This window comes from Aristolochia californica, unplaced genomic scaffold (assembly GCF_029961685.1).
Source record: "Aristolochia californica isolate CCGP_79_NKW_82.1479 unplaced genomic scaffold, dmAriCali1.0.hap1 SCAF_1, whole genome shotgun sequence".
Taxonomy (NCBI): domain Eukaryota; kingdom Viridiplantae; phylum Streptophyta; class Magnoliopsida; order Piperales; family Aristolochiaceae; genus Aristolochia; species Aristolochia californica.
Genome location: NW_027181770.1, coordinates 9,033,166 through 9,053,296, shown reverse-complemented (window position 1 = coordinate 9,053,296; position 20,131 = coordinate 9,033,166). Strand labels below are relative to the sequence as shown.

Below are 20,131 nucleotides of genomic sequence, written 5' to 3'. Positions count from 1 at the left end.
GATGGAGTAATCCAGTCGCAGTCTTCTACAAATTTGTCACGGTAGGCTCTTTTCGGTTTCCGCGGGATTACCTGCATTGTGCGTCCACCATGATAGCCAGAGCTTCGTTCTCCATTGCCTCTTTGCCAGGCGCTAAGGTTAGTTCCGGTCCCTTGCTTGCAATGGCGAATTCATTTACTTGAGTTTCTCAAGTAATCCATATTTGGATTTTTCTGTGATGAGTTCGGGTTTTGTGTTTGCTTCTTTTTAAAAAAAAAAAACGATTTATATATTCTGTCTGTTTATGCTTCATAGTTTTCCTTGGAGATTTCCGTGATTAGGAAATAATTTGATCATGAACTTAGTGATCTCATTTAGGAACTTTGAGAGTTTAGTCCATCAGTTTTGGTACCTGAGGAGATATCTGTGTAATTCTATATCTTGGACTAGATAATCTCTTCACATTGTTTTTTTCTCTTCATAATTGCGTAGTTAATCGATCAACGCAGGCAGAATTTACCTATTAATACGTCATTAATAAACCTGTATGCATCGCAGACACGGTTTTTAGAATTATAGCCTTGTTCCACTGTGTGTTGCTGATTCCATATTAACTTTGCAAAAAGCGATGGAGCAAAGTGACTATTTTTAGCAGCTGAGAAAATAGAGAGGCAAAGTAGCAACTTATACATGGAATTTACATGCAATCCTGTTGGATATTGACACTGCCACTGCTACATATTGCACATAGAAGAATAAGATCTCGGTTTGAGGAATGATAATTTAGTCTCGTCCTGAGCTGCTGGTTATAGTTTTGAATTCCTCCATTCTAGTTTAAGTGATTTAACCTGTGCCTTTTCTCCTTTTATTGCCTCTTTTGATGTGCTTAATGTATTATAATGATACCATACAGCAAATGTTCAATGGTAAATACACTGCAAGCGGAGATGAATGAAGTGCTTTATATGGCTGGAATTTGAAACAAAGAAATAAAAGAGGATGCGAACGAAGAGCTGTTGAAAAAATCATCACAACAGCTAGTTCCTGGATTTTCCATCACTTCATGATCTCTGTGATTACTCGAATTTGGAGAATTATGGGAGCTTTTTCATATTTTAAGCTAAAGGAGGTTCATGCTTTCGTCTTCTTTGTGCTTGGTTTAAGAACAAATAGAGTTAAGTAGGACTGGCGGGCACTGGAGGTGCCACACATGATAGGTTGGTGATGTAGGGCATGGCTCAACTGTGGAAGAAGAAAACCATTCAGAACAATTGAAGATATATAGAACAAGGAAGAAGAAAAGAAAACAATTAGATGAAATTCAAAAGTTTCTATTTTTGAATAGTTACTATTTTAGGAAAGTACTCTATTATAGTACTTTTTATCAAGGGAAAGTCAGTAAATTTCTAATTTTGTTAGTTTCCTAATTTCTTAAAAAACCCCAATCGGGAGAGTTTTCTTTAGGAAAGTCTTTACTTAGTCTTTTTTATTAGTCGTCAAGTTAGGAAGTTACCAGGTTAGTAAGTTATTATTAGTGGTTTCCATCTCAAGTAGGTGCTGGAATTCTTTTCCAGCAACTGATTTCGGTATGCAAGGTCACTATTCAATTGTAATTAGGATGTTCAATCTTAGGAATTTTTTTATTGTTGTTATGTTACTTATTTTGTCAAGTCTTTGGATGTATTGGAGTTTATAAATAGGTGGATCTTCTGTAATTTTGAACATGTTCTGAAGATAAATACAAGTTTCTCTTTTTGGTTGCTGGAGCACTGTTATTTCTCTTTCTTTTTGCTGAGAATGACTTCTTAGTGACTTTTCTCTCATACTAGCTACTGCTAGCAACAAAACAGTTATCTGAAAATTCAAGTTCCTCTCTTGAAACTTGAAAAGCAGGAATTTTCTAGAGTTGAGAAGGTAGTGGTTATGTATCTCATATGCCAGCCTGACCTATTTCTCTTTTCCAGAAATTCAACACCTATCAACTATATTTCATCAGTTTTGTGGTGTTAGTTGGGGAGGGTTATTTGGGTTATCTCTATCCTCTTTGATATAGTTGGTCCCACAGAGCCTTGAGCTGAGATTCCTTTTGTAAAGGTTAGAACTTTTCAAGGCCTTTTCCTTCTGTCCACTAATAGTAGAAAGACTTATTGAGCGGTTAACATCAATTGGTTCCTAGAAGATCTCCCCGTCTGTTTGTGTTTCCATAGATTTGTTTTATGAGATCAGGGATATGAATGTTCAGCTCATGTATACATGGATCCACATGCTGTGAGAAGCCTATCATATCACTGGTGAAATTAGATGAGATTTTTAAGGTCCTCTGGATTTTTTCAGTTGATAGTGGGACACCTTCCATTCTTTTGTTGTTCTTCACAAATCTATTATAATTAATAGGGGGCATTAATTTGTGACTCTTGTTGAAAATAATCTCACCTCGAGAGTCTTCAAAGGTCATTGCTCTTGTGTCTGCTTGAAAATGATTTTAGCTTTTATGAACCTGGGAAGTCAGAACTTTGCCAGGATTGATGAGTGGAAATCAAAAGCCAGTCAAACAAAGTTCAGAATATCATGCCTTAGCTACAGTTAAGGATTCTTTGACCAAGTCAAAATGGGTTATTTTGTTGTCTTAAATGGTTTGATCATTTCTTCAAATTACATCTAACTCATTAATCTGCAGTTTAGGAGACATATTTTTTCTCAATTTGATGTAGCTCAACATGTTTCCTACTTCCAGTTACTTTTTCATTTGAACTTACTGGCATTTAAAACAATCTATTTCATTTCTAGGTGAGTGGCCCTCTTTGTGCATGGCTCAATATGAAGCATCCTCAGACAATGAAAAGATCAGCTCGAGGTTTTGGTGCATTATTTTCATTGCCTTTGCATGCTTTGCATAGGGGTACTAGTCTTTTCCACAATATCACCTGTACAGCCTCCTCTCTGGACATCGAACTGGTAAAAATAGTACTTTCTCCTCACTATTTATAAACCGACTATAAATTCAGTGCTTCTCCCTTATAACCTATCATAAGATTTCTATTTTACTATTTACGTTGTCAAATGAATGAGAAAGCTCCGTTTTAGCAGCTGGAGTTACTAATATCAGTCTCAAATGTTTTTCTCAGGTACCTTGTCTCAAGGATAATTATGCCTATCTTTTACGTGATAGGAACACTGGAACTATTGGAGTTGTGGATCCCTCCGAATCTGTGCCAGTGATAGATGCTTTAAGCCGGAAGGAACAAAACCTGATGTATATTCTCAATACTCATCATCATTATGATCACACTGGGGGAAATATTGAACTAAAAGCAAGGTATGGTGCAAAGGTATGCCGATGCTTTGTTGCTAATTTAATTTACAAAGCTTTTATACAATGCTTTTTCTCGTCCTTTTTCTTATTCTTTTTCTTTTTCTTCTTCTTCTTCTTCTTTTTCATTCTTCTTCTTTGTCACTCTCTCTCTAGTGGGGGCACCAGTATGCCCATAGGGTCCCAGTGGACCCACCAATTATGGTCGATATTTTTTATAATCCCTTTTATTCTATTTTATTTTTAGTTTAACTTTCCTGATTTTACTGGATTAGATCAGATATTGATCTTATCTGTTTTGAATTTTAAATTTGTATTTTATTTTTAGTTTTTCTTTCTTGATTTTATTGGATTTGATCAGATAGTGATCTTATCTGTTTTGAATTTTAAATTTCAATTTTAGTTATGAATAGTCTGTAACAGGATGTTGAAACTAGTTTTGAAGATGAATTAATAAAATCTTCTACTGTTTTCTCTTTTTCTCCCTTCTGCTTCTTTCTCCTCTATTCTTCTTCTTCTATTATTCTACTCGATTCTCCTATTTCTCATTCCCAATTCTTCTTTCTTCCTCTCTATTCTCTTCCTTTCTCTTTCTAAATCCAACAGTTAATCAATATTTGCACCACGGCTTGCCTTGCATCACTCTCTTGTTGTATTTGTTGATTTGTCTATATCCGCATGTGCACACTAGAAATGTCTGTGTGGCAAAATGGAGCTTAGTGACCAAAACTTGGGATATTGATGACTATCTGTCATTTCATCTTTTATGGTGAAACATTATTTCACATTGGTGTTTTCTTGTTTGAGATGTGCAAATGACTGTAATAATCTCTTGCAGTAACTGATTGTCTTTTGCACAGTAAAATAAGGACTGGAAAGAATGCAGTATGACAGAAAAGCAGTCTATGTAGGATGTCTTAATTTCATTGTCTTCCTAGATATTTCTCAATGAATTCATGAATTCTTTTTCAGTGACTTGAATAGCATTTAACATTTTATGTCACAAAAAGAAAAAGTCCACTCCCTGTTGTTCTTTGTATTTGCTTTAGTGTGCTCTTGTCAAAGATAAAAAATACACCGTTTACACGAGGTTGAAAATGAAATTATTTTATGCATTTAGCAGAGACTGCAGGTCATAGCTCCAAAAATACAGTGTTTCTGCAACTTTTGAGGGTTTTATGCGTTGCACATCTGTTCTCTAAGCTTCGTTGTATTACATGCAGGTAGTTGGCTCAGGCAAGGATAAAGATAGAATTCCTGGCATTGATATAACACTATATGATGGAGAAAAGTGGATGTTTGCCGATCATGACGTGATTGTAATAGAAACTCCTGGGCATACAAGAGGTCTAGTTCAAGTTCACCCTAATATTAGAATAAATTCTACTTGTTATTTTACAAGAAAATAAGGTGGATTTCAAATTGAAGATTTTAGTGCACAAGGAGCTTGGCGTTTTACATTTCTGTTTGTTTTAAACCCATCAAAACATGATGGGCTATGGAGGTTGTCGGCAAAATATAAGACACCAAAAGGAAAAAATGCTAAGGCTACAGCATCAATAGAAGTTCTAATACACACTAGAACTTCAAATGGGGTATTACAGCATTTCAATTTTGTGAGCAGTCTTTATCTATTATGCTGTCCTTCCAGAACTGGTTTCCATCAAAGTTTTTCTAGCAAATAAGCATGCAAAATATATTGAAGTTGGCATTCGGGCAATCATTGACACTTCAATTGAACATTTTATTCTTTTGTATCCAGTCTTTTATACGGTGATGACCTGTGCTCCTTACAAAATAGATTTTGAAAATATTTGAACATGATTTCTAGGCAGAGGTTTTGCTTAATATAGTTATCTAATCGTGTGAAAATTTGGGCAGGCCACATTAGCTACTATTTTCCTGCTTCAGGAGCAGTTTTTACTGGGGATACATTGTTCAGCTTATCGTGTGGCAAGCTTTTTGAAGGAAGTTCTGAAGAGGTGATGTCTCCTTAGTTTAAAGCTTGTCAAACAAGTCTCTTGTAGCCACATTCATGAAAGATAATTGAAAATGGTTTTCTGGGCTTCTCTATTTTTTGTCTTTCCTTTTTACTGAACCTTTTATATAACTGTTTTTAATAATCACTACATGGTTTAATGGAACCACCTTAATGCAAATGATCTGTTACAGATGCTATCATCGCTCAGAAAGCTTATGGCCTTGCCTGATGACACAAGTGTATACTGTGGACATGAATACACAATGGTATTATTTCCTTCTTTGTTTTTCTTTCTTAAGTTTTTTATAGTGTTAAGTTGTCTTGGTTTAGCAATATGGAATCTTGTAACCTTGAATACATATGGTTTGTACTCCCAACAGAGTAATGCAAAGTTCGCCCTGTCCATAGAGCCTGGAAACGAGTCCCTCCAAACTTATGCTACTCATATTGTGGACCTTCGCAGTAAAGGTTTGCCAACGGTAATTTGATAAACTCATGATAATCCTCCATATTATAACTCATCTGAGGCTAGCTTTGCAATTCTCCCGTTGCAAACTCTGCATTTGCCAGGTATGCCAGCAGTAGTTCTAAAATTATTTGAAACTCTAGCAGTAGTTCTAAAATTATTTGAAATTCTCTTGTTGGCAAATGTGTTTGGCAATTTACAATAATTGTTCTTTGTCAACTACAAATGTTCTTTATTAGTTTTTGTCCTTTGTTGATCATTTGAAAATGAAGCAAGGTGATACAAATTGAAGTACAAGAGTTGAATAGCTGCTTTTTTTTCAATCAATTAAATTGGTTTCTTGAAACAACTGTTTTCAGATACCGACATCATTGCAGAGAGAGAAATTATGCAACCCATTTCTTCGTACTTCCAGTGCAGAAATCCGTAAAAAGTTGAATGTTCCAGACTCTGCCAGTGATGCAGAGACCCTTGGAATCATCCGTAAAGCAAAGGATAATTGGTAAGATACTTGAATTTTACTTGTATAGAAGGATTGGCAAAGATAAATAGGTTTTTCATACTTCTTTTTTAAATTTAACTTGTGTAATGGTTATGTAACTCCCCTTCTATCGAGTGACTGAAAGAAAGGCTTTCCTTGTGGGTGTGACTCTGGTTTGTCATAATCAGAACTACACAACTATGATGATCTGGTTTTGTGATAATATAATTGATCGCTTCAAATCCGCACAGAGTTAATTCTTTATTTCCTCTCCTCTGGGGTATATTTGTGCATTGCATTTAAGTCCTCGATCATAATTTATTAATGAAGAGCAGTGGGCTGGAAGAAGAACAATCGCAGTGCCCTTTCTTTCCCATTTAAATTTTCTCTCACATATTTACTTTCTTTCTTCAAATCCTTTTTCTCTTGCTCTCACTTCCTGTAATCTGAGTTTCTGATATTGTCTAGTTGGTTAAACGAAGAACTTCTAAACCTTTGGCAAGGTTTCAGATCCTACTGTCTGCTTGTCTTTTAGTTTTGGACTGCCAAGAATTATCTCTTTGAATAATCGGTTTATTTTAGCTAGTGTTTTTTAACAGCTCCTTGAATAGCCTTCAGGTGGGATTTAATGATATCCAGCATTTGCCGGCAGCTTACTAATAACGTTATTTGCATCAAGCTTGTCTAAAGAGGTGGTTGTGCAACACCCTTTCGCACAAAGTCATTGCAACGTCATTTCTTCATCTTTACGTCTAAATCATTCTCGTGTAATACTTATTTGGTAAAGGTGAATGGGCTGGTCGCATCATTAGGTCCCTGATCGGTAAATTGTTGTTTTTGTCCTTGAATTTTTCTAATTATTATTATCGTTATTATTATTTTTTATTTCATTAAGGTTGATTTTTCAATTCTAACCCTGTTCTAGCGATGGAAAAATCCATCCCCACCCTGACTAGTGTGGGTTTTGGGATCAGCCATTTGCTGTAATTCTAGACTGTTGAGTGATGTAACAATTCATGCCCTTCGTTTAGCAGGTGGGGCATGTCCATGGGCTACAGTTCAGCATCACTAGAAAACCTTCCAAATGCAGTCAGTATCGTTAGTCTAAGATAAGTTCAAACCCATCTTTTTGGTAGGCAACTGTATGATCCAACACCTATTCCTTTAAAATTATCATCAGGTTTTAGTAGAAAAGCTAAATTAAGGCAGGTTGGGGACAACTTGAAGCCTTAGTCGTGCCCTGCACTCTTCAAGTGGGTCGACCTCATCATGTTTAAAGTGTATAAACATTACCGCATCATGTGGCAGAAGGTGGCGAGTTTTTGTAACAGGAAAAGATTGAAGGTGAGTGTCTGGTGCCAGGATTTGGTGGGTAGTTTTATCCAACATCCTCCTTTCAGTCTCAACTCACCTGCCGGCCACCATCAATCTCATCGCGTTTTCTTTCATGTCAATCAACCCAACTTAGCACAAATGCCGAATGCCGTCACGCGTCACAGGCACGGCAGTTAGGGAAAAAACTCAACGAGAGAGAAAAGAAAACAGCGTCCAACGGTTCTAGTGGTAACTTTACTTTGTAGGATCAAGAACGGGTCCAGCCGCTGTCTTTTTATGGAAGCTTTGAACAACACCCGGACGAACCAACTGGGTTCTTTTGTCCAAGAGATCGATGATCGATTGATTTATACTTTCGAGGACGAAATTGGAAACAGAAGGTGCCCGATGGAAGGTAGACGAAACTGTTGTGCAGTTTCCGCACCGAATGCCCTCTAAATTAGGGAAAACCGTCTCTCTGCCCCTTCTTCGTCTTCTTCTTCCCTATGGCGATCGACGATGCCGCTCCTGATCTTATTACTAAAACCTGCACGGTTTTGGGCGGTCGCACTTTCGTCGGCCGATCACTCGTCTCCAGGCTCTTGCAGTTAGGGAACTGGATTGTGCGGATCGCTGATTCGGCGCCTTCTCTGCGCCTTGAGTCCGGCGAAGAAAACTCAATTCTCTCGGATGCGATCATCTCTGGTCGAGCTTCTTTCGTACAGGTCGATGTTAGAGAGAAGCGTCAAATATTCCAAGGTAACAGCACTTTGGTTCCTGGATTGCTATTTTTGGTTCACTGTCTTGTTCGTTTAATTTAGTGACAGTTTGGTTTTACTACATAGAAATGGAAGTATCTTCTATTTGGACGAAAATAGTTACTTTGTACTCACGGTGTTTTACTTTTAAATTCTGTTAGTTGTTCACTGCCTTCCATAACGCTTGACGTTCTACTTTAAGAGAGTAATGGATTGAGGAATTGATGATTTCATTATATGAACTGTGTTTTGGTATTGTTCAATGGCAGCTATTAGAGGTTCAGCTGTGGTGTTTTTCATGGACTCGTTGGATTCACGTGACCATGATTTCTACCTGAACTACATGTGGATTGTTCAAGGTAGTGAGACACGACTAGTTTTATTCGCTGTTGGCATTGTACTTATGACGATTGAAGAGACCACTGTTGATGACTATGTGTAGGTGCGAAAAATGTGATAAAGGCTTGTAAGGAATGCAATGTTGAGAAGCTTATATATAACAGTTCGGCAGATGTGGTTTGTGGTGGTGGTCAAAGTGTGCAGAATGGAGATGAGTCCCTGCATTGCTCAGGGAAAGTATGCGTCTGGAATTAATGGAATTGTTTCTTTTGACTGCTTTGCCAAGTCTTCATTCTTTTATCTTTGTGAATGTTATTGTGAAAAAACCAATGATAATAATAATAACATTTTTTATACATTCAGCTTGGAGATGTTTTGAGTGAATTGAAGGCTCAAGCGGAGTCCCTAGTGTTGTTTTCTAATGGTAGTGGTGAACTTCTAACATGTGCGTTACGTCCCAGCAATATCTTTGGTCCAGGAGACCCATATCTTGTGCCATTTCTGGTGGAACGCGCAAAATCTGTTTGGGCTAAGGTAAGAACTGACACACTAGTCGAATTCCACGTAAAGTTTTTTTTTCTTCCCTCTCTCTTGTATGCAAGATGAATGAATAGGTAATCTAACGTGTGCTCCACCATCCAACATTTTTAATTTAAAAAATATCATAATGATGTCAATCGATGATCAAACCCAGTTGACCTGCTTTTGATTGGACCAAAACAACTTGCCTCGTTGGTTTTTATAACATTAAATTTCATCAATAAATAATGGTTAGGATTGATATGTAGCCTTTTGACTTTTAGTCACTTATCAACTTGCCTCGTGGGGTATTTCCAATGTTGAGAAGTTGATATTTAGCATAGGAATTGGAAATTTTGAAGCTATGTAATCAATTTATACAAGTCTGGAGTCTCCTGCAAGAGTTTTCAGTAGCAATGGGACAAAATGTTGGAATATAATTATCTAGCTAGAGGAATGACTTTAGTAGCTTGGAGGTGTGAAGGTTACCAAAATGCATCTTGCAAGTGTAACACAAAACCCAATATACTTCTGAAGCTATAATAACTGATAAACGTGGACCAGAGATTGTCTCATCTAGTGGAGAGCAGGTAGATGCTTTGAAGTCTTTTCAAGTTAGCCTTTTGAAATAATATTTGTTTGTTTTCTAAAATATTAATAATTTAACCTAGGTAGATGCTTTGAAGTTTTTTCAAGTTAGCCTTTTGAAATAATATTTTTTTATTTTCTGAAATATGAATAATTTAACCTGTGGAGAGCTGGCTGTTAACTCTCTGTCTCAAAAATTGCTCGAGTTAAAATTTGAAGTTAGATCTTAAGCTTTTTATGTGACTCAGGAGCCACATTACTTCTGGTTTACAGTTTTTTTTAAATTTACCAGTTTGTAGACCAAATGATGATTTACTGTTTTCATCTTGTGCAACTTGACTCTTCTAGCGGCTATAATCATATTGACCTTCCCACATGGAACAGTATCTAATACTATGTGTGGCACTTTTAATGTGGGTTAATAGCCTCATCAATGGTGGTTTTGAAGAGAAATGTGGTCAACAAACAATAGAAATAAAGAGAATGGTAGGCCACAGTTTTCATCTTGTCTGAGATGATGCTGTAGCAGTTATCAATATGGCAGGTCTATAACCGGGGTCTGTGGACTGGGGAATTTCGTATTTTTCTGCATGTATGGTTGTCTGGTACAGCTTTTGTGTTTTGGTAGTTGAGAATTGTCTAAAAACAGCTTGTTGGCACATCAGTTTATTGTAGGAAATGGTGAGAACATGAGTGACTTCACCTATGTGGAAAATGTTGCACATGCCCATATTTGTGCCGAGCTAGCCTTACACTCTGGCAACAATTGTGTGGCTGGAAAGGTACTTTCAACATTTTTGAGAAACTCTTCTGAAACAGTAGAGTCCAAGTTTCTGTTGGAAAAAGATTTAATGCATATCTAATGGGGTTTTTTCTTCATTTGAATATTTTGTAGGCATTTTTCATTACTAATCTTGAGCCTTTGAAGTATTGGGAATTCATTTCTCTCATTTTGGAAGGCTTAGGATATGAAAGGTAGTGCATTCTTAGATCTTCTTCTATTATTGCATTTATACGATAAAATCCTGAATATTGCAGCCCGGCTGAGATTTATTTCAGGCCAAAGATACGTGTCCCTGTTAAGTTGATCTGGTTTCTAGTGGCTGTTGACACTTTCATACAGGAGAAGCTTAAGCGACAAAGAAATAAAAATAGCCAACTACATCCTGCTCTTGTTAAGCAGATCTCTTCTACAAGGACCTTCAATTGTTCGAATGCCCAACAGAGTATTGGTTACTCACCAATTGTTAACCTGGAGGTTAGTTAACTTCCGACTTGGGGGGGAATCCAGCTGTATCTTCTCGTGATCCTAATTTTTTCTGTACCTTTTCCTTTTATGTGGTCTATTCAATTCTCTGATGTTACAGTTTTCCATTAACTTTTCAAGGAAGTTTGACATTTGTGAGTGGTTCTTTATTTTCATGTTTAACTACTTTTAGTTTGTCCTTACAGTTTTATCTTTCAGAAAAAAAAGTTAACAGTTAGCAGCTGCTTACAAAAGAGTTGCATGTAGATCACAAAATATGACAGCTGTGCCACTTGAGAATGCTATTTTCTTGTTGATTTAAAAGAAAAAAATTGTGACAAAAAAAGTTTGGCTTGGACAAGTGTTAACATTTATTTGTATTCATGATGATCCTGAACTTACAGGAAGGTGTTGCTTTGACTATTGAATCATTCTCTCAATTAGCTGAAGATTCACCTTACTTGAAATCTCAAGACTTAAGTCAACCTTCAAAAGCAGAGAAACTCTTAGGGAATGGAAAAGGTAGTGTTGAGAATTGCTCTTTAATATTGATATTCATCTTGCAACACAAGCATACACTTTATAATATTTAAAATGATTCAAAAACAAATCTTTCTTCCTTAAATTGATTCTGGAGTCAGTATTTCTTATCTATTGGGTTGTTGATCATAGACTCTCTTTTGCACATTCCAACAATTTTCCAAATTTTTGTTTAATTACAGTTGCAGAAATGTTATTGTGGAGAGACCAAAAGAAGACTTTTACTTGTGCACTCTCAGTACTTTTGCTCTTTCACTGGATCTTTGTTTCTGGAAGAACTTTTATCTCATCCACAGCACTGCTTCTATTGCTGCTTTTAGTCATTATTTTCATCCGCAGCATTTTATCTTCCTCAACGTGAGTAGTGCTATTTCCTTTCTATGGTTGATTTATGTTGTATGCTGTCAAGGTACAAAGTTGTTAGCAATCTGATACAAACTTTTGATTAGCAGGTTTGGTTACAATTTCGCACCTTCAGCTAAATTTGAAGTCTCAGAATCTGTAATAAAGTATGTATTTGTATCATTAGCATCTCTATGGAACACTTCGGTAGTTCCATCCTTGAAGTTATTGGCACAAGGGAATGATTTTAACCATTTCCTGAAGGTAAACATACCCGTTTTTGGTATTTTTCATGACTAGAGTAGGTAAAAACTGGACTCAGCATGTGTTTTTTATTTTTTTATTTTCATGTACTGTTGTTTGTCTTAGTTACAGATTTTGACTTTTACAGGTATTTAGTTCTGTGTATGTTTTCAAGATGCTTCTATCATTCTCTCCCACGTTGTTGATTGGTCTAGGTAAGAAATTGTTGTGGTTTGCATTATATTGTTAAGTGTTCATTGTTCTTTCGTTCAAAAACTGTGAAATGATTCTTTGTTTTCAATGCAGGGCTTTTGTTCATGTTTACTTCTTTGTATGTTTACGAGCAATATGAAGATCAAGCCAATAGATTAGAAAAGGCTACAATGGTTGGTATGGAAAAGTTAAAGGTGTCACTGATGAGGAGTTCCCCTGTTTCTTTACAGTTGTTTCTTCGTCAATATTGCATACCGGCTCATGATGGTGCCTCATGAAAACATGATCGCCAGCATTTAGATGAAAACGTGTATACTTATCCTACTGGTAACTTAAGTTTCACAAAGTGCAGTTTAGTTCGGGAGCTAAAGAATGGTTACCATGTTGAAGTCCTAGACCTAGAAAAATACAACAATGAATTTTATGTTTATCCAGTTTTAGCAAGTACATAAACCCAGTTATTAGATTCAAAACTTGAGCTTGAAATGTTACTCGAAGTTTGTACAGTTGGGATATAGGTTAACACTTATTGATGAGATCAGCTTCTACATCAGACTACAAATTAGGATTTGAATTAAGGTACCTATATTACTATTCAGAATGCATTGATTAATTAAATTTCCTCCTTTAATATGTTGACGAATCATGGCACATCTTGCTTATGTGCAGGTTAAGGTCTGTTGCAGGCAACATGATGTAGGAAACAAGTTTTAGTTTGGACCCTATTTGGTTTTGGGGAACTGACTCAAATTTGCAAATGCCTTGCCCTAGGGTTCAGTTTATGGAAAACAACTAAGGGTTCAGTTTATGGAAAACAAAATGAATTTCAACTTTAACTTGTTGAGATTTAATATCTATTTACGGATGCTTTTCCTGCGGGAGATTTGTTCTTCATGGATAAAGTTTATTAGCAATTATCTAAAATCAATCATGTGTAAGCTTATGGTTTAGACGAAACCGTAGTCCCAAAAAGTCAGTGGTCAATACTGGTGAAGCTTGTGAGGTCACAATGTCCAACGAAGTTGATGCCATGTTTAAATAAATATCTGAGGCATATAGAAGCAATTTACAGATTTCTGCTTCGACCTTCAGTCTGACATGGGAGAAACCCATCGGATAATAGACCAATTACCATCAGAAAACATACGAAAATCAGAGCAGATCCTTGAGTGATGTCAGAAGTAGGGGCTGATTATGGGCCCATTGCCAATGAACTTCCAGTACTTTAATGAACGTTTATATGCATTATTTGTGTTCGTTCTGCATTGGTCGAAATCATTATTAATTTTTATGTCTTTACCAATAATGTCTAAATCCTTATGTACTTTGGTCATGTCAAAGTGAATTGGAATTCGCTCTCACTTACTCAAAATGGTTAGTGCACGTCCACAAGGGAAAGTCAAAATGAATTAATTATGTAATTCACTTTCACTCGCTCCCTCTTGTCGTTGCTTGCCCTTGGCTAGGGGTGGCTTCGAACTGAGCCTACTCGAGTTCAGCTCGGTTCGATTCGTTATCAATCAAGCTCAAGCCGAGCTCGAGCTCTAAAATCGGCTCATTTACTTTAACAAGCCGAGCTTGACCGAAGCCAGGTTTAGTTCGTCAGCTTGCGAGCCGGCTCGAAGTGAGTCGGGATCAGTATCGGGTCGGGAGCGGGAGCGTGAGAGATCGAGGGGGGGAAAAAATTTTCCTCCCCTCGTCACCGCCGAGCCCATCCCGTCGGTTGTTGTCGCCGCCTCTACCGTCATCGACAGCGGCTCGTTAGCCGCCTCTGTGGTCGTCCGTTCGATTTCTTCTTCTCCTCTCCATTGCCTCTGTTTTTGTCGTCGCAGCCATCATCCCCGATGACAAGTCCTCCCCGGCGTCGTAACCCCCTTCCCTCTGCGTCGTCTCGGCTCTCGGCGGAAAATCTGAACCAGTAAGTTCGTAAAGAAGAAAAAAAAAAGAAAAAAACATAGCACGTGCGAGATTGTAAAGAAAAAAAAACAAAATTTGTTTTTCCTTAAACTCTCATTCCTCATAGTTCTTGACAAAATTAAAAATACATTTTGTAGAAATAAGTTTCTATGAACTATTAGTGTCTCATTTTTTTTTTAATATTTTTATAATTAAAAATTCTTATTAAATATCATATAATTTTCTAAGTAAGATTTTCCTACCAAGATGGGGTAGAAAATTGTATAGAAAACTTTTGAATAAGTATTTAACAGTTGATGTTGTAATACTTTTAGCATGAAGCAATTTTTATTGCAATTTTGTTTTTGACATTTTATTTGATTAAAAATTTATTGATAAGTATAATAATATATTAGATTGATTATTAATTTTTATTTATTTCCCAAGAAGAGGCAATAAAAGGTCCATTTAACTTTCCAAAGAAAATTTTAAAATATTTCTTATAATTTTCTAATAAGTCACAAATAGTAATAGGATTTTATTTAAAGGTTTTTTTGGGAATATGTATCATAGGAAAAATATTTCTAGTTTTTCCTAGAATATAAATTTTCATCTAAGGGCCCTACGGAGGCCATAGTAAATTTATGGCCAGATTACAAGTTAGACAACAATTGGAGTAAAAAAGATTAATATTGGTGCATTTTAATCTATTATTGAAATTCAATCCTGAACCTCCCCTATCATTATTTTTTTAAAATGTATGCATAATTTTATATATAATTTATTCGAAGCCACCCCTACGTGCAAGATCATAAACAAAAAAAAAAAAAAAAACTCTTTGTCCCTTCCTCATGGCTTTTGAAGAAATTGAAAAGATATTTTAGTAGAAATACGTTCTAGAGACTATTAGTTGTTTTTTTTTAATAAATGTTGAAAAGACATTTTTAGTAGAAATATAGGGATAATTAGTGCCTCAAGTTTTTTAAAAATATTTTTCTAATTATAATTTTTTGATAAAAAATCATATAATTTTCTAAGTAAGATTTTCTTGCCAAGAAGGGCTAGAAAACCATATAGAAAAATTTTGAATAAGTATTTGATAGTTGATAATATAATCCTTTTAGCATGAGGCAATTTTCATAGCAATTTTGTATTTGACATTTTATTTGATTAAAAATTTATCGATAAGTATAATAATATATTAGATTAATTATTAATTTTTATTTATTTCCTTAGAAAAGGTAATAAGAGGTCCATTTAACTTTCCTAAAAAATTTAAAATATTTCTTTTAATTTTCTAGTAAGTCTCTAATAATAATAGGATTTTATTTAAAGGATTTATAGTTTTTATTTAGGTGATTGTAAATTGATAGTGATATATCATTTAATTTTGTTGTGTTTGATTATTGTATGGAGTTTATTCATAATGTTATGTAGTGTATGGAGTGTTTAGACTATTTTATGGAGTGTATGGAGTGTATAAACAATTTCATGGAGTGTTTATGGAATGTATAGACAATTTTATGGAGTGTTTATGCAGGTATTATGTATATAGATTATGCCCAATTTTAAGTAGATGTCATGCCGAATTTTATGTAAGTATTATATACATAGATTATGCTTAATTTTAAGTAGAAGTCATGCCCAATCTTATACATGTATTATATATATAGGTTATGCCCAATTTTATGTAGAGGTCATACCCAATTTTATGTAAAATATATGTATAATTTTATATACAATTTATTATATATATATATTTTTTGAAAAGTTTTAAATATATGTAGAAGCTCGAGCTCGGCTCGAATTCGGTTAAATTTTTTGGGCTCGAGCTCGATAACAATTTTAGGCTCGAGATGAGGTTCAGCTTGAAGCTCGGTTCGAAATATTTAAATCAAGTTCGGTTCGAACATAGGCAGGTTCGGGCTCGACTCAGCTTGATGCCACCCCTACCCTCGGCCTCACCCTCCCCTCGACTTCTCCACTTCCACCATGCTGCTTCCCTCTCCTCTTGTCGCCCACTCTCTCAAAATCAAACCCTGTCATGAATAATTTTATTTTTTCAATTTATACTACACTAAAATCTATTTTTTTAATAAAATATTTTATTTATATATTTATTTATTTATTATATTCATGAATTTTAATACTATATTAAATTACTAATTTAAGAGTGATAATTAAGATATTGTAAAAGTAAGAATTTGATCAAGTATCTAGACATTATAAAAGTGAACATTTTTGTTCAAGTATTGTACATTTTATAATTAATTAAATTAATAAATTTATTTTAATCTGTAATTATTGTGTTAATTTAGACTAAACTAAAATCTATCTTATTTTATTAATTTAATTATTTATTATATTAATTATTTTAAATATTATAATAAATTACTAATTTATGAGTGATAATTAAGATATTGTAAAAGTCAAAATTTGATTAAGTATCTAGACATTATTAAAGTAACCATGTTTTTTAGGTATATTATTTTTTATATTTAATTAAATTAATATTTCTTTTTAATTTCAAAATTATTAACTTATTTTTAATTAAAAATTTAAATACAACTATCTTTTAAAGATTACATTTATCAGAGTATTTTATGAATAAACTCATTCTCTTGTTTCCACTACATTTTCCATTATACACACTAACACAAGAAAACACTTTCCATTGAGTACACTAACACAAAAAAATAATTTGCTTTCATTTTCCCTTTCCCTAGTTCATTCACTTTCACTTCAAAGGTGCACTAACCGCCCCTTAGTGGTGTCTCAAGCACTTAGATCTATACATCTTCCTGTAAATTGTTTTTCTATTGTTTGACTATTTGATTTTACCTAGTCTCTTTTATCATTTCGTAGTGTGAAGTACTCTCTTATTTTCTTAAAAAAAAAAAAATTGTGTGTTTTGTGTTGGAAGTATTTATTTTAGTTCAAACTTTTAAATTCTTTGTATGGTTCAAACTGTCTTACAATTTTATTTTATTTTGGTGTTTTAGGAATTACTTTCAATTCCTTTATTAGAGTTTCTTGGTTTCTTTTTGTTTTGCTTCTTCTTGTACTTTTTTTTTTATGCTTATGGGAATTAAGAAACAAATTTGGTAACAAATTGAAGATATATGTTTTAGTTTGAGGGAGAGCGTTGGAAGACCTAATTAAAGTTATTTTATTTACTTTAATTTTTAGGAAAGTTATTTCTTGTAGAAACTCATTTCCTAGGGTTTACATGTTGCAAGGACATAGATATAAATATTTTACATTATTTAGATTATACATAAGATAGAGGGATTTGTAAGCCTTAATCTTTCTTATCTCTTTTCTTCCTTCAAATTTTAACACATACAATAATAAGATAAAATCCATGAAATGGTTCCATCAGATTCCTCCAACTCCATGATGGGAAAAACTCTTTGGTGCATGGATTCCAAAAAATAATGCAAATGTAAACAAACATGTATACTTACATAGCATACAAAAAATAAATAAACAAAAAACCTAATTAAATAATTAAATAAATTTATCCCATCTCCCCTCTTGTCCTATTCCCCTCGGCATTCTCTCTCTTTCTATCTCTTCTCTATAGGAAACAGGAAGATTAGTCGGCTAGTTTCATTGGTTGCTAATGTTTTGCTTTATCTACTAAAATTTTGTTTAATTTCGTTATTTAGTGCATTTTTTTATCTACTAATATTAGTCAACTATTTTCGTTGGTTGCTAACATTTTGCTTTATCTGCTAAAATTTTGTTTACTTTTGTTAATGAGTGCAATTTTTTTTTATATTCTGAATATTTTGTTGGTAGTTTTTGAAAGCCAGTAGGAAATTGATGTTATTTCGTATGAAAATTTGGGGCTTCAGTAATCTCCATGCTCTAGCTATAGTGCTTACGTTTTTGTGGTGACTTGTGAGTGATCAGAGCTTCAACCTCCTTAATTTGTTTAATTTCTATTTTTGTTGATTCTTAACATTATTTCAGCAATGATTCCCTTTTGTCTTTCTTTGATATTTTGTTAATTTAGTGGTTGGTTGTTACTCACTTTCCTTTTGTTGATGGTCAATCCTTCACTTCCTCGGTCATTCATTGATTTTTTTTCTTTTCCTTTTGTTTTTCTAGTTACTTATCATGTGTTTTGTGTCTTAAGGGAGATGATATAATTGTAATATTATTACTTTTAGCTTCTATAAATATATTTTAAGGGGGAGGGTTTAGACGAAGTCCATAACCCTATACTTTCTCCTATTTTCTCCCCAATGTGTGCATTCTTCTCTCTTCTTTTTCCTTCTCTTCTTTACCCAATATGTAAACTATGGAATTCTAAAAAACAAGCCAAGGTTGTAAGAGAACCACATGGAGCACTCTTACACCAGCAGTGCCTATTTTAAAGGGGCACTGATAACAATAGGGCACAATAGGGCAAGCAAGAAGTGTGCTTTAAATGGGCACTTTATACCTGATAGCAAGAGTGCTTCCTGCGCACCTTACCCAATAGGGCTAGGGAGAAGCGCCTATTGCTACAAGGTTCCCATCATACTTGTTTCTTCCAACAAATCTAGCACACATTTTCTTTGTGATATGGTTATGTCATATTTTGATTGTAAATCCTCTATACCAAGGAAGTATTTGAGTAAATATAGATCCTTAGTTGGGAATGTTTTGCCTTGTTCCTTCTTTGTTTTTCTATTCCACTTTTATCGCTACCAGTCAGGACAATGTCATCCACATAGATAACAATAAGTATTGTGTCTTAGTTAGTGTGTTTGAAAAAGAGGGAGTGGTCAATTTTACATTTTTGGAAAATTTGGCCCAAAAATGACTTTGCTAAGTTTGTCAAACCAAGCCTGAGGAGACTATTTTAAACCATAGATGGATTTTCAAAGTTTGTGTATCTTCTCCCCCCTCAACTACAAAAACGGGCGTGTAAACCTCTTCTTGGAGATCACCATTTAGAAAAAAACATTTTTAATGTCAAGTTGATGAAGGTCCCATCAATTTTTTTTTCTTCATCATCTTCTTCCTCCCTTTCTTCTTCTTTTTCATATCAGATATTTGCCTTCTTTGATACCATGTTGATTTGTAGGGCCAACACATAAATACAAAACATCTCAAGGGAAGGACAAAATAGAGGAACTATAGCTCTTAGGAGATAGGATAGAAGAAATCAAGAAAGAGAAAGAAGAAGCATAGAGGGAAGTGTAAGGATGAATTTGAGCCAAGAGGAAGAGATTTGAATGCTCAACCCCATGTCTTGAAGATGCATTTATAGTTGTATAAAAGTATTTACAACGACTGCAATGCCTTTAGTACTATATGCTTCAAAAGGAAAAATACATATGTCATCTCTATGAAAGCTCTCCTTACGTAGTAGTCATGCGATCTCTGTGAAAGTTATCATTATTTACTAGCCATGCCTACACAAGAGTGTCTTTTAGCAGATTGAATGATTAATGAGTTTTCTGAAAGGTTGAAAACTCGTTGATTGTTGATTGATACCTTGATAAATCAATAGAGACAGGGAACTTAAAAATATAGCCATTATATATGGTAGATCGATTATACCTTTTCATTGATCAATCAATTTTTTTTTCAGTTTTTTGCTAACAGGCAAAAAAGGTTATTTTGGCTAGGAAACTTATAAATAGGCCCCCAAACTTGTAGATGAATAAGAATTGACAGACCCTTTTGAAGAGAAAAACTCCATATTTGGCTAAACCATCCCTTTTCTCTTCACTTTCTTTGAATTCAAAGTTTCATCAAGCTCCTATACATGTCATATCTCGTGCTTAAAGTTTTAGAGGTTGGGATCTCTCTTGGAGAAATTCTCTACTACATTAAAGTTAGATCAATTGGCATTCTAGAGCATAAAATCTAGAACATGAGTGTTAGAGTCGAATTCTAGCTAGATTGAATTTCTTG

At 34.6% G+C, this 20,131-nt stretch overlaps 2 protein-coding genes across 3 annotated transcripts; both read left to right on the top strand.

The window, feature by feature from the left end:
- LOC137958674 (probable hydroxyacylglutathione hydrolase 2, chloroplastic) lies at positions 1-6,429 on the top strand. Its single transcript, XM_068805762.1, has 8 exons — positions 1-137; positions 2,767-2,934; positions 3,105-3,308; positions 4,513-4,636; positions 5,171-5,271; positions 5,462-5,536; positions 5,651-5,749; positions 6,096-6,429. Exons 1-8 carry the CDS (start codon positions 90-92, stop codon positions 6,240-6,242), a joined length of 966 nt encoding a protein of 321 aa, XP_068661863.1. The 5' UTR covers positions 1-89; the 3' UTR covers positions 6,243-6,429.
- Positions 6,430-7,585: 1,156 nt separating this feature from the next.
- Positions 7,586-13,232, top strand: LOC137958659 (3beta-hydroxysteroid-dehydrogenase/decarboxylase). Of its 2 annotated transcripts, none has more exons than XM_068805750.1 (13): positions 7,586-8,290; positions 8,559-8,648; positions 8,732-8,865; positions 8,992-9,162; positions 10,401-10,517; positions 10,631-10,710; positions 10,795-10,993; positions 11,386-11,503; positions 11,704-11,878; positions 11,974-12,127; positions 12,255-12,321; positions 12,413-12,898; positions 12,989-13,232. In XM_068805750.1, exons 1-12 carry the CDS (start codon positions 8,038-8,040, stop codon positions 12,595-12,597), a joined length of 1,743 nt encoding a protein of 580 aa, XP_068661851.1. In that variant the 5' UTR covers positions 7,586-8,037; the 3' UTR covers positions 12,598-12,898; positions 12,989-13,232. The 2 variants fall into 2 exon arrangements, with proteins under 2 accessions (XP_068661851.1, XP_068661845.1); XM_068805744.1 differs by having other exon boundaries at positions 11,971-12,127.
- The last annotated feature ends 6,899 nt before the right edge of the window (positions 13,233-20,131 follow it).

Bases quoted from the DNA above. Each gene is read 5' to 3' on its own strand.
- LOC137958674 (XM_068805762.1), top strand. From the start codon at position 90: ATGATAGCCAGAGCTTCGTTCTCCATTGCCTCTTTGCCAGGCGCTAAG. The intron at 5,272-5,461 runs GTGATGTCTCCT...GATCTGTTACAG, and splicing joins TTGAAGGAAGTTCTGAAGAG to ATGCTATCATCGCTCAGAAA. The intron at 5,537-5,650 runs GTATTATTTCCT...TACTCCCAACAG, and splicing joins GTGGACATGAATACACAATG to AGTAATGCAAAGTTCGCCCT.
- LOC137958659 (XM_068805744.1), top strand. From the start codon at position 8,038: ATGGCGATCGACGATGCCGCTCCTGATCTTATTACTAAAACCTGCACG. The intron at 8,649-8,731 runs GTAGTGAGACAC...GACTATGTGTAG, and splicing joins CTACATGTGGATTGTTCAAG to GTGCGAAAAATGTGATAAAG. The intron at 10,711-10,794 runs GTAGTGCATTCT...GATTTATTTCAG, and splicing joins GAAGGCTTAGGATATGAAAG to GCCAAAGATACGTGTCCCTG.